The 12,961-nt window shown below is 40.7% G+C and overlaps 1 protein-coding gene across 5 annotated transcripts in view; it reads right to left on the reverse strand.

Moving 5' to 3' along the window:
• Nucleotides 1-6,026: 6,026 nt before the first annotated feature.
• Nucleotides 6,027-12,961, reverse strand: part of ASXL3 (ASXL transcriptional regulator 3) — a 160,574-nt gene continuing 153,639 nt past the window's right edge. For all 5 annotated transcript variants that reach the window (XM_081150242.1, XM_081150239.1, XM_081150238.1 and 2 more), the window contains one exon: nucleotides 6,027-11,534. In XM_081150242.1, coding sequence (XP_081006368.1) covers nucleotides 7,827-11,534 — 3,708 coding nt within the window. In that variant the 3' untranslated portion in view covers nucleotides 6,027-7,826. The remainder of the gene's footprint in view (nucleotides 11,535-12,961) is intronic.

A 12,961-nucleotide genomic window follows, 5' to 3' on the forward strand; every position in this document is an offset into this window, starting at 1 on the left:
TGAGCTTTGGTCTCTGAAAAACCTTTCACACTCCAGATCTTAGCTGTGTGCTTTTTTAATTTAAACTCTCTAAGCCTCAGTTTCCTCATTTACAAGATGAATATAATAACAGTGCCTACATAATAGGATTTTTCTAATGGTAAATGTAATACTACCTATGAAATGCTTTGTAGCACTCAGTCCATAGCATTTCAAAGTATTATCTATTATCTTCTATTAAAGATAATGTGTCTTTTGGGAACAACTCTGGAAAATTGCCATATTTGGTGTAGTATATAGTAAAATCTCTAAACGTTTACTTATATGAATTTATAAAATCGCCTTTATATTCAGGCCATGAAGCCTAAAGACTTGGAAATGATTTACTTCTGAAAGAATCAAAATTAGAAAACTGAGATTGCAGGATGTGGTGTCACTGATTATTCCCAGTTGTTGCCAAGCAAAGCTTTTTGGACAAAAAGAATTCCACAAAAGAACTTTTCCAAGCTCCTTATAGTCCTACTCTAAAGGTAGTCTTAAAAAATGTTTTTGAATGTTTCTTTTTAAGATGCCAACTCATTTCCCATAGCTTTTCCCCCTGGAAGTATAAAGATTATTTTAACAAAAAACAAGTAGTGCTAAAAAAAAAACACCCAAATCTACATGGAGCTCACATGTTAAATAAAGAAAAGATATAACATATCTCAGTGGCTTCTACTTAGAAGCCATTATGGAGAACTGTCCCTACTCATACAACAAACTTTTTCATTCCTCATTTGAGATATAATCTGATTGGGAAATAAATTTTGTATTACAGTAAGAAATCAGGTTTTGTTTTTTTTAAATTTCTATATAAATGGACGCGCATCAATGTTGTAGCTTCTATATAGAAAGAACATTCAAAATAAGCTTATGCAGTTCCTATAGTCATTGAGGCCAAGCACACTTTCCTGTGTCTGGAAGACATTACACCCAGAACTGGATACTGAAAGACAAATGAATCAAGGAAAAGAGAGTAACAGTTCTGCACTCCTCTGAAATCCCTCCATGTTCCCTCATCATTAAACAAAAAGAATTTGGAACACAGTGTTTTCCTGAAATAATACCATAATTGAAACTAGAGATCTAAGTTAGGATCAAAGGTAAAACCTATTTTCCATTTTCAAGCTTAGGATAGAATAATGAAGACTTTCTGATAAGCCCACAGAAAATAAGATGGATACTATGTGACCTCAAGTGTCCAGGACCTTCTGTTGAAGCAGCTGGTGCTCCTACAGTTTGCTACTTATGGGAAGCGTCCAATGAACAGAGTACTTGGGAAAAGCAAAATGGGGAAACTCTTGGATATTTTATTGTTAGGGTTAAATCTCAACTTTGAGCCACCTTTAAACAATTTCCTTAAAAAAACTAATGTAAATGAGGTTGTAGATGGATATTTTAGCTTGAGAAAAGGTAGTACCTCGGAAAAAAACTTCCCCATAAATACAATGGATACCAAGTATAAATCCTAACTATTAATAAGAGCAGATTCAAGAGCTCCTTTGTTCACAGAATATTCAGCCAGTCTTCAGTGGTTTGTTGTAATAAGGCCATCTCTTCTGATTTGTTTAGCATCTGTTTGGATTGGCTGATGCTTTGCAGGATTGCTAAATATTTCCAATACCAGCTTTACTTAGAGTCAGGTATCACAATGGGATCTTACTTAATATAGCTGAATAGAAAAATAAAACTCTTTGTTTTAAATAAAATGGCTAAAAAAAAAAAATCAGCCTTTACTTTGCATATCATGTGACCTTCCTCCATTTAATGAAAGTGTATGGTTATTAATTACACTGGTAACTTGGATAAAAGTTTTTGTAAGAAAGAGAGATTTATTGCACAATTTAGACTTCCAGATTAGCTATGACATTGGATTACTCCAACTTCTCATTTCTGCATATCACTGTGGATAATTGTATTTGATCTGAAATATTAAATCTAGGCAATCTATAACTAAAGTCTTCAAACAATTTTGTGGAGTTAGGAACACTTTCTAGGATTTCTGTTCAATTGTTTTTTGCAGAAAGAAGCCCCAAAATGTTGTATCAACCACTCTCCTAGCTAGCCTAGGATCTTTAAAAATAGCATACTTACCGTTGATGACAATGACGTATCTATGTGAAAATTGATGACTCTCTGGATAAACCACTTGTCCTCAGATAAGCACTATGATGGATACAAATAAATACTTTAGATCCTAAGAGCATCTGTTACTCAAATTAGGCCACATTAGTATGTTAAGAATGGAATATATATATATATATATATACACACACACACACACACACACACATATATATCATACAATTGTACCTATTTTATGAGAATAAATGAATTAAAACATATAAGGCATTCAGACTAGTTTCAATAAATGTCAGTTTAAAGAATGATGCACTGTTCAAATTTATCTAGTAAATTTTTGAATAGATGATGCCTGTGGAGTAATGTAAACAAAAACACCCCATAATGCTACGTAAAATTAATATTTTGTAAATATTTTAATAAAAAATATGGAACAAAAAAGGAATGTTATCATAGTGAAAATAACGTAGTAAAACTTGGAAGTATCTATCTTCCATTGACTTACTTGGATGAGTTGGACTTTCAGTATTATAATCATCTAATTTAGTTTTAGGAGTAAGAAGCATGTTTTACTCTTCTTTTTCTTCCAAAAGTAAACATCCTCTTTCGCCATCTGGTGGCTAAAGACAACATTTTCCGTGTGGATGAAAACGGACTCAGATTTAACAGCCAATTATGTCTAATGCTTCCAATTCATCTTACTGTAAAGATATGCATATTTTTAACCAATGCACATATAACTGAGGCAGTTTTGTTCTAACAGTTCCAAGCATTTTATTCAAATAACACTAGCTATAATATCTAATCTAAGATAAAAATATTAAAGAGACAAAAAATAAAAAGAAAAAATTTTGGAAAGAATTCATTTTGAAAGTTAAAATTAAATATGGAAGTAACAATCTGCTTGAACTGAATGTCTTTTAGTATAAATAATTAACAAGATCTTTATGAAAACAGGAAGATCCAAATATATTTTTAAATGATAAGCATCGTAGATATGGTTAATTTCAAAGAGATTTCAGTTCAGTTTTTACTGTTTTAATAGTTATAACTGCATGTTGACAATTCACCACACCAAGGAGAAGGGTGGCTAATTTAACAGTATTTGTCTTCCCTATAAATAGTTCTTAAGTAAAATTTTCAAGGTATTTATTAGTGCATTCCAGATAAACAACTTCATTTCACAAAAGAATTAAAAAGGACAATTATTTAATGTTTAATTTCTTTATTTTCTCCAGAATAGTTTAATATTGAAACCCAAATTGTTATTTTGAGAAAGGGAAAAACAGAGAAACATGAAAAGACAAACATTTTGTTTAACTTATGGTATTGTGAGCAGTCACTTTTGTAGGCAACACTTTTTTTCTTTGTAGAAAAGAAGAAATAAAAAACAAACAGCACCATTAAAGAATGCATGATCCCTGAATTCTAAACAAAACACTGTCTAAAAAATTGTTTAAATGCTTGTTGCACTCAGTCAAATTTCGTCAGGTATCAAAGCAAGCATAACAGTTTTAAATCGTAGCAGTCTCACTGGAACAACTGCTCCCCCTTCTGAGGATTTTACACATCTTTGCTGAGTTTTTCCTGTGGGAGTAATATATTCTTTGGTAGAGGACTGAAGGAGGGTTTTACTTTTCTGTTTGCTGATATAAAATGTCTCTGTATGTTGAGGGCCTTCGCCCCAATCTGGGTTTGTCATGCATGTTATGTTTGGGTCGATTTCACATTTTCCTGTTACACTGTAAGAGTAATACCGCCTTTAAAAAAAGGCATTAAATGGCTAATGTCAAACAGATGTAAACATTCAGAATACTGACCAAAAAAAAAAAACCAAAAAAAAAAAAAAAACAAACAACACACAAACACATTAAAAAAAAAAAGAAACTGTACTGAAAAATAGGAATCGGATTATGTTTCCATGAAGCAAGGGGGAAAATACAGCAGTACAAGAGAATTATGGCAACCAAGTAAAGCACTTTCTCTGAAACATTCATGAACAGTACAAATACAACAAAGTTTTCCTACAGTCTAAATTATTCTGCAACTATCAAATATAGTACAAAGCGAAATAGTATATGCTATAAAAAAGCAGCTCCTTTAAATTATCGTAAAAATGCGTTTTGTTCGCTTTACAGTGACAAAGCATGAGGACTGAAGACGACGAGATTTTTATATTCAGTGACATTTTGGCTACATAGGCCCCTGACAGTCTGAGTTCCTTTGCTGGGACTCTTCACATTGTTCTCTGGAAACACAAACGGATAGTGACTCTGGGCTCTGCACGGTCAGCGGGCTCACTCCCAGCGCGCAGCCAGCGCGGCCTTGACACTAGAGACGATGCCACCCTAACCTTGGCTTCAGCTTCTCTAACCCGGGACTTCACCAGACCAAGGAGGAAACGAGGCTGCGGGAACTTCTTCCGAAATGAGTGTTCGTAAAGGAAACCGGGCTGTGGCACATAGGCGCTTACTCCTGACTGCCTTACGAAACCGTTAGGCGTCAGCTTGTTTGTTTTTGTTGGTTTATTTTGAACGAGTAAGAAGATCCAAGGTCTGGAAGTCAACTAAACCTTGTATAGCTCATCCTAGAAACACATATCACCACAAAGTATAGCAACCAGGCTCAACCTCAGAGGTTTTTCAAGTTTTCTTTTTCAAACTAGACCTTAGCAGAGAAATATTATAACTATGGTGCTCAGTTCACCAACATTTCTGCTACTCTCACTCGGGGGAAGGACATTATTTTCATTTTGAAAATGAATTTGCATCAGAACGTTCTTATTAACATGCCCATTAACTACCTAAATGTCTTTGTACACCTCAGGCATATGCATATCACATAGGAGGGGGATTAGGGAATAGAGGTTTTCTTCTTTCCCCTGCTCCAAAAGTGCTACTTATGGAAATACATCCTTAGAGATTAAAAAAAAAAAAAAAGTACATGTCACATGTGCAAGTTCTATTCCTGATAAGGAGAGCATAGTGTCCAAGAATCAGGATAATGCACACACTAAAATTTGCACATTACACCACAATAACCATGTAGTAAATAACATATTCCATTTGCACATAGGCAGACACCTGTGGGAATCAGGAAACTAAGAACCTACTTACCTAATCCAAACATACTGGCTTTTGTATATATATTAAATGGACCTTCTACTTCTGAATTTGTTTCTTTCTTTCCATTATTTTTTTTAGCCCAAAGATACAAATTTCTCAGTAATAAAAACCATATGTCAACATTAGGAAGTTAAACAGGGGCCAAAAAATAAAAATTAAAAAAAAAAAATCAAGGGCATAGAAAAATTATGCTCTTTGGACCTAGGGAATAGAATCCATGCACGATCAACAATTGATCTCCCAAACTACTAACTGAAAAATCAAAACATACAGGATACTCTTCTTTATTCCCAGTAAGCAACTTGCAGGCCCAGAATCAATCACATCAGCCTCAGTTGCACTCATATACAGAGTGCAAAGGTTTTGCAGACTGGAGTTTCTTTCCACACTGTGTCAGTTACTGATATGATAGTTTTGAATCTGCTGGTGTAGACAGTATCTGACACTGGTAGAGCAGCAACTGAATTTGGAAGGAGTTGGCATGCAAGCGTCTATATTTAGGGATGCCCCTCTGTGAGATTAGAGCATGATCTTCTGAATCAAGATGACATCAGAGCCAAGCAGACCATTGAGACACCAAGTACGAGGATGCCACCTACACACAAACTGGAGCAGAGAAGCGAGGATCCACCGGAACTTACACTGCAGTCCTTGGGAAGGGCTGGTTACATGCATTGCTATGTTTCTCAGTGGTGAGTTAATTTTGTTAATTTTAATATGAAAGACAGAATGACAGTACTGAAGCACCACATTGCAGCCACAAAGGCAGGCCCTTCTTTGCTTTCCTTGCTTTTTAAGAGAAAGTATCTTTCACTTTCAGCAATTTGTTAATAAAAATGACATCTCTGTCACCTAACAAAATTTGGCAACATCACAATAATAAATATGGAGGGGGAAAAAAAACATATACCATAGTTGATTACTATAAAAAAAAAAATCACAAGTGTTTTTTCTTTTCCAGAATATAATTTCTGTTCATTCCAGTTAATTTTTAAGACGTATTTTAAGGGAATGTCAAAAGTTTACATTGCTTAGGATGATCCCATGTGAAAATATCTGTCTCACCACGGACAGATGATATTTTCCCCCATTATTTTTTTTTTAATTCTACAGCCTCAATCGATCAATGGGTTAATGGCACTCCACATTTTGTGCTCTGTAATTGGAAGTTAAATGGTGTGGTTTTTGTTGTCTCTCATCTTCCCACAATGTGCATGTGCTTTTGAACTTGCTTTAGGGAACAGAGCCTCCTGAACTAAAGCTGTTCTCTGGCATGAGGGTGGCCAAAGTACAGGGAATGTAGCTCAAATACTCAACACTCAGACTTCACTGGATACACACTGACGATATTTGTAAGATGCAGTATCCCTTTTTCAAAAGCAGTTCCACTCCCCCAAATATGAAGAATGTACTGAATTCACCTGAGGGGAAGAAAACAAAACATGCAATGCCTGGAACAATTTTAAAAATAAGGGCTATTTCAGAGTAAAATAGAATTATATAGATTGTGAATTGTGAGGGGAAAAATTGTTCAGAAAATGTCAACACTTCAGCCTTCTATAGTCCCTTTTATCATCAATGACACTTCAAAAAAAGAGGTGGCCAACCTCTGCAAAGATGGAAGCCAGAATGCACTGTCATCAATATAGGCCTATAATTATTTTCCCCCAAACTTTAATATCTAGTAATTGTATGAGAGTGGAGAGAATGGACCAATATTTACATTATCAACCCATTTATACGTGTTTGCATACACAGTGTTTTTCTGGTTTTCTTTGAATTTTCGAGCATTTTTTAAATACTTGCTCTTAAAGGCCATACATGAAGCTCTGAAATCCTCTGGGCCTATGGCTCTCTGTTGGCCAACTGATCCTACAGTGTCAGGTGTCAAAGGGCTCGAACCAGGTTACTGGGCAAGAGGCCCACACTGCAATTTCCCGCCGAAGACACATTTCACTACAACGTGTGTACAGTGTCCAAGGCTGACGCAGATATTCTGCAAGTCTCTGAAAAGAGGCGGAGAGTAAGGACAGTGGGGTTCATTAATGGCACACTTCCTTCAATGTATCTTTTGTGATATGAGTAAAGGAATCAAACATGTAAATCAGATTCCCCTTTCCAAATATGATTTACTCACTGGGGTAAAGGTAGCCCAGAAGAGTTGACTGTGAAAACACTTGCTGTAATGGTTAATTGACGGAAGAATGCATAACTCACCTTCAATCACTTCGACCACTCTCTTTCTCCATCTGCATTTCTGGTTAGTATTAAGTAATTAAAAATGTCCTTTTCCTATCTACACCTGAATTTTTTTAAAAAACAAAACCCAACGGGGTAGTGACCTGTGTACACATGGGTAAGAACTTTTCCAAAGCTGGGCATGTCAACTACATATGTATAAGACATGCTGCTGAGCAACTTGGAGGCGATCTCCCCTTCCTGGGAAACACAAGGAAATAATAATCCCACAGGAAAAAGATAATCCGTTCCAAAGTAAAATAAGTTAGCACAAAATAAAGCACTGAGTTATTCAATTTGTTGCTGCGGACACCATTTGGCTCTTCCGTGTTGAAAAGGGATACTGCATCTTTCACTCAGCTCTTATCGCACAACCAGGCAAGCTACACAGAGTTTTGAAGGACCTATGCAGTCGTCGTGGCAGAAGGCCCCACAGCCTTTGCACACAATCATGGCTTTCAGCCGGCAAGAGCATTTCAGTTCCAACTCGTCCGCGTTGCTGCTGTCGGCAAAGTTCTGAACGGGCATCTGAGCGTTCGGGCCAGGCAGGCCCGTGGCAGGACTGGAGCCGCTTCCCAAAATCCCGATGGACTTTTCAATCGCAGAGGCTGCCCTTTTGAAGCTCGTGCTACCGAAGTGTATTGTTGGATAATTTCCACAGAGCTGCTGTTGTTGCTGCACCTGCATTTTCTGAGCAGCTAATTGGGTAAAAGGCTTTTGTGGCTCAGAAAGCAAATAGGAAGAGAAATCTGCATTTTTTAGCGCAAATGCTTTTAACTGTTCTTTCATTTCATTCTGGTCATAGGAAACTTGTTTCATGCCCAGTTCGCAGCTGCTGCCTAAACCTTCTTCAAAAGAAATAGGTTCCGATTTTATATTGCTACATATGCCTGTGGACTGTGGCCAGCTAAGTCTCTTAGTGGTTTCCATGGTAACTGGAGGTTGTTTTTGATCAGCTGGGACTTCTGCATTAGGAAGAGGTGGAGGTAGTGGAGGTGGGGGGGGGGGAGGCGGGGGCAGAGCCAAGGGTGGAGGGGGCGGCGGTGGGGGGGGCGGAGGATGCCCTAGTGCTTTGTTTGGCATTGCGTGTGCAGCCCCTCCCACCTCGTCGCCTTCTTTAATGGGCATGTTGGGGGATAGCATGTTGGCTAACCTTAGCTGGTGAGGAGCTGGAGAAAGGCCCACCTCTCCCAGTCCCTTTTGTTCCAGATGCCTACTGAAGGCAAACGCATTACAGCCCACTGGGGCCTTGGCAGAGGCCTGCAGCATTGCCGCAGTCGGGACGGGGCCCCTGGCAGCCATCGGCATTTGGTAAAACTGTCTGTGCGAGGTACCAGCGTCGGGGTGGAAGCTGCCATTCTTGTCCACGTGAAACAGGTTCTGCTGGAAGCTACAGGAGGGGAGCAGCCGCTTTTGCTGTTTGACCTCGGGGCTGTGCACGATCCGGTTCTGCATGGCGTGCTTGCTCAGCCACTCTTGCTTAAAGGGCTGGCTGTGTCCTAGCTGACTCAGGCCCGAGTTGATGACACAAGGCACGCCTTTAACATCTGGCTCCACCAACAATCTCCCCGGTTCACATTTAACTTGAGTGTGCTCCCCCACAGTCCTGGCCACTCTCTTTTTGGGGTGGTTTTCTCTCTTTCGCATTTGGAGTGGTACAAGAGTACCTGCCAAGTAGCCCTTCCCATCTGGGTTTGGAGAGCTGGACGGCATTTCTACAACATTCCTCTCTGGTGCTGTTTTACCCGCTGAGGTAGTTTGAAGAGGCAGAGGAAGCCTGTTAATTTCAAGCTTGGCTCCCAATCTGGGCTGAGGCAACACTTTTTCCAAAGGCAGGTTGCCCTGTAGTAACTGTGTCACCAGTGGATTGTTCGCCTCCACAGATGACAGACGACAGCTTGAGCTCCCTGCATTGGGAACTCTTTTCAGGGTGTCTGTAGCTAACGAAATCACCTCTTCCATGGGACCAGAGGTGGGAGCCTTCACGCTCTGCGTCTGTTGCTCACTAGGGCCTGCCTCTGTGGCCGGAGGTGGCAGCTCAGGGCCAGGGAAGTCCTCCGTGTCCATTCTAAAGCCCTTGTCCACTTCATGAGGTTCGGATTTCACAGGGAGAGTGACACTTGTTATGAGATTCCTGGGGTGAAGTTCTGACAGGTGCGAGTAGCCGGCATGTTCAGTTTTGACAGCCTTTGGACAGCCCTGCTCCAGATACTCTTTCTGTTTACTTGAACCCGAGTGGCTAACCAGAGGCTGTCCTGTGTTCCTCATGCCCTCATCGTTCCAGCAAATCCGGTTGCCTGGGTTATACTGATTGCCACAGGTTGTGTCTGCTTCGCTTTTGAAAGTGGCCGGGCCACGTGCCTGCTCAGCAAAGCTACTACTAGGAGCAGCCACCTCATTTAATTTATCTGGAACAACCAGGGGTACTTCTCGGAGACCTGTGCAGGGGGCCTGCATCATTTTACAGTCTTGTTTTGCCGCAGGAGCAGTAATGAAGCTAGAACCGTGATCTATGCTTTCATTCGCAACGGGCTCGGGCCTGCTAATGACAGACACCTGAGGACATGCCATGGGCTGCATGACTGCTTCTGTCCTCACCGACCTGCTCTGGATGTCCAAGCTGGCTTCTGCACTTTCAATGGAGACCGTCAGAGACAAAGTGGAGGTCAGAGTGGTGCTGTGGTCGACGATAACTTTGCATGGAATCGACCTGTTTATGGCTGCTGGTGCAAAGCCCCCCGAAGGTTGCTGAGGTTTCCCAGAACTGTCTGCCCTGTTTCGAGGCCCTGAAGTTTTGTCCGAGCTTTCAGCACTTAACTTGGGAGGACTATCGTAAGAGTTTATTGTTAGCATGCTTCCAGTAAACATTGCGATGGGTGGGCGTGCAACCAGAGTGTCTGTGACGGCTACTGAATCCCTGCAGCTGAGGGCTGCTCTCACAGTGGTCCCCAGGGACACAGTGGCCTGCTCCTCACTCCCAGGCATGGCTATCTTCTCAGGAGGAAACCTGTTAGTAATTCCCGCTGGGGGAATCAAGACAGAACTAGTGGAGAGATGGTTGGGCAAGTTATTTGCAATGGAGGGAGTTGGCACAGAGGTGTACTGATTGGAGACCAAGTTACCAGCACTGCTGCTCGAGACAAGCAGCTGCTTGTCATCCACGGAGCTTGATATGCTGGCGCCCTCGGTAGCGGCGGGAGTGGGGGTGCTTTCAACACATTTTGGTATAATGGCTATGCATGGAGTGTCAGTTCCCTGGATGGTTTTTAACATGCTTATATTACAAGCAGAAATTGTAGTGTTTGTACTATCGACAGACATTAGAACAGAGGATTTATCAACAGAACTCACAAAAGGATGTTCTTTAATTGCTCCCGACATAGCAGTGCTGCAAACAGACACAGGGATGGAAGTTTTACTAAAAAGCACGGGCACACTGCTGTTTTCAGAAGAGGTAGATGAAACAATTTTCTCAGATAAATGGGACACGGGTACATTTTCATCAGAACTATGCACAGATAGGTCCGTGGCAGTTTCTGGAAGTTTAGTTGGGTTAAGACACGACTGCAATACAGTGGTGGTCTCCCGGAGGTGCACAGATTTGTTGCTGGGAGATCTGCAGTTGGGGTTGACAATAATGACACCGGTTGAACCTTCAATTTTTGTTTCAGGGGTAGAAGGAACTTCTAAGCCTGGAGGGCCTTCCTTCGAGGCAAGCGGAGGCAACCGGGGCTCTTTCGTGTTCTGGAAGAGGTGGGCTCGGGCCTGATGCTTGGCGAAGAGCTTCGCCTTCGTCTGCTCTTTGATGTGTGCCAGGGTTCTCGCCTTCACCCCCTCTCCTGGGCTCCCCATGGCTCCAGAGACGATGCTCGCGGCTGCAGCCACAGCAGCGGCCGCTGCTGCCTCTCGCTGGGCCCTTGCTTGCTGGGCTCGAGCCTTGATATCTGCGAGGGTCCTGGCTCCCGTGTTCCTCCCGCCACTGACCGACGTGCTAGGGGAGGCTCGAGACTCTGGTTTGGAGACTGGCTGGCTCTTGATAATGAAAGGTGGCCCGATTTTGGAAAGCTGGATCTACAAGAAGGGAAAATGGAAAGATAAAGTGCTTGGTCCATGATCACAGAGGAAACACATGGCAAGTAACAATGCAAAGAAGAGGAGTAGCTGTGTCTTCTCATAACGTGGCGTGAACTACACCTGAATCCCCAGAATGGGCCATTAGGGTACAAAGGAACATGAAATGCAACATGAATGTGAAAATTAAAAATTTTAATCTCTGTTTTTACGCTATGAAAAACAGCAACCGGTGACTTCATTTGGCATGGAAATCAAACATCTTTTTAATGTCCCATATAAATGGAAACAAAAGTCCATGCGTCTTAAAACGAGGTTAGCTAAAAAGACTCAGAGATATTTAGCTTTCAAATTATCTCCCTTGCTGGCATGAAAATCTGGGACCTTAACTCTACTTGAATTTATCTGTCTTAATTTGACACACACACAAAAAGCTCTAGCCAAGGGGTCAGGAGATGAGAACTGTCATCCTGATTTTATTCAAAGAAACTTTGGGATGCTAGGCAAACCACTGTGTCCTTCAGTGTCTCCAACAGCCTCCGGAGCCAGAGATTCTATGTATGTATACTTGTTTGTATGTGTCTTTGTATCACTTAGCATGCTGCCTTATACATATGTAATAAGCATACACAAGAAGGTTGTACACTCAGATGTAAAATGAGACTCGTTATTTCCTGTCTATTTCCTTCACAGGACTGTTATAAAGACAGAACTCTGGTTTTTTGGCTCTAAAAGGAAGTGTAGGTTGGGCAGTTTCTTTTGATACTGGTAATCCACAATTTGCTAAATTTCGTAAACGTCCAAATCCACACTGTTCACCTGCTCATGCTAATTAAGAGGCTCGCAGTCATTACCAATCATGACAAACAACAAGACCTGACAAACAACATACCATAGCAATGCCTGAGATGCTCTACTCACTAAGAATATTCTTAAGAGTCATAGATTTGTAGAGCTGGGAGGGATCTGGCTAAAGTCTCATTTTACCCTTAAAAAAACTGGAGGTAAAGTAGACTGCCTTGGGGCCATATAACACTGAACCCCAAGGAGAGTATTTGGGCTCCCTGTTCAGAGCTGTCAACATGCACTACACTTCCTCTTTTCCCCCCTCTAAAAAAACCTTTCTTAGAAAACCTCTCTCTCTTCTTAATATATGTATATTTACATTATAAACACTTGACACATACTACAGGATCATATCAATTTGCAATTCGACTGTGGAACTTTGGTAGATGGAATTATCTTCCTGAGCTACCTCATTTTTCATTTTCAAACTTGTAATGTCTCTCTCCAAAGAAAAGGTAAATTCAGAGAGGGGATTCAATTTTTCCTCTTCCATATTTCCCATAGTTTAAAAAATTAAAAACATTTACAAAATAACGCCAAAATATACTTAAGACCTCAAGGCCAAGCAAACATTAAATATA

Source organism: Miniopterus schreibersii (assembly GCF_964146895.1).
Source record: "Miniopterus schreibersii genome assembly, chromosome: 10".
NCBI lineage: Eukaryota > Metazoa > Chordata > Mammalia > Chiroptera > Miniopteridae > Miniopterus > Miniopterus schreibersii.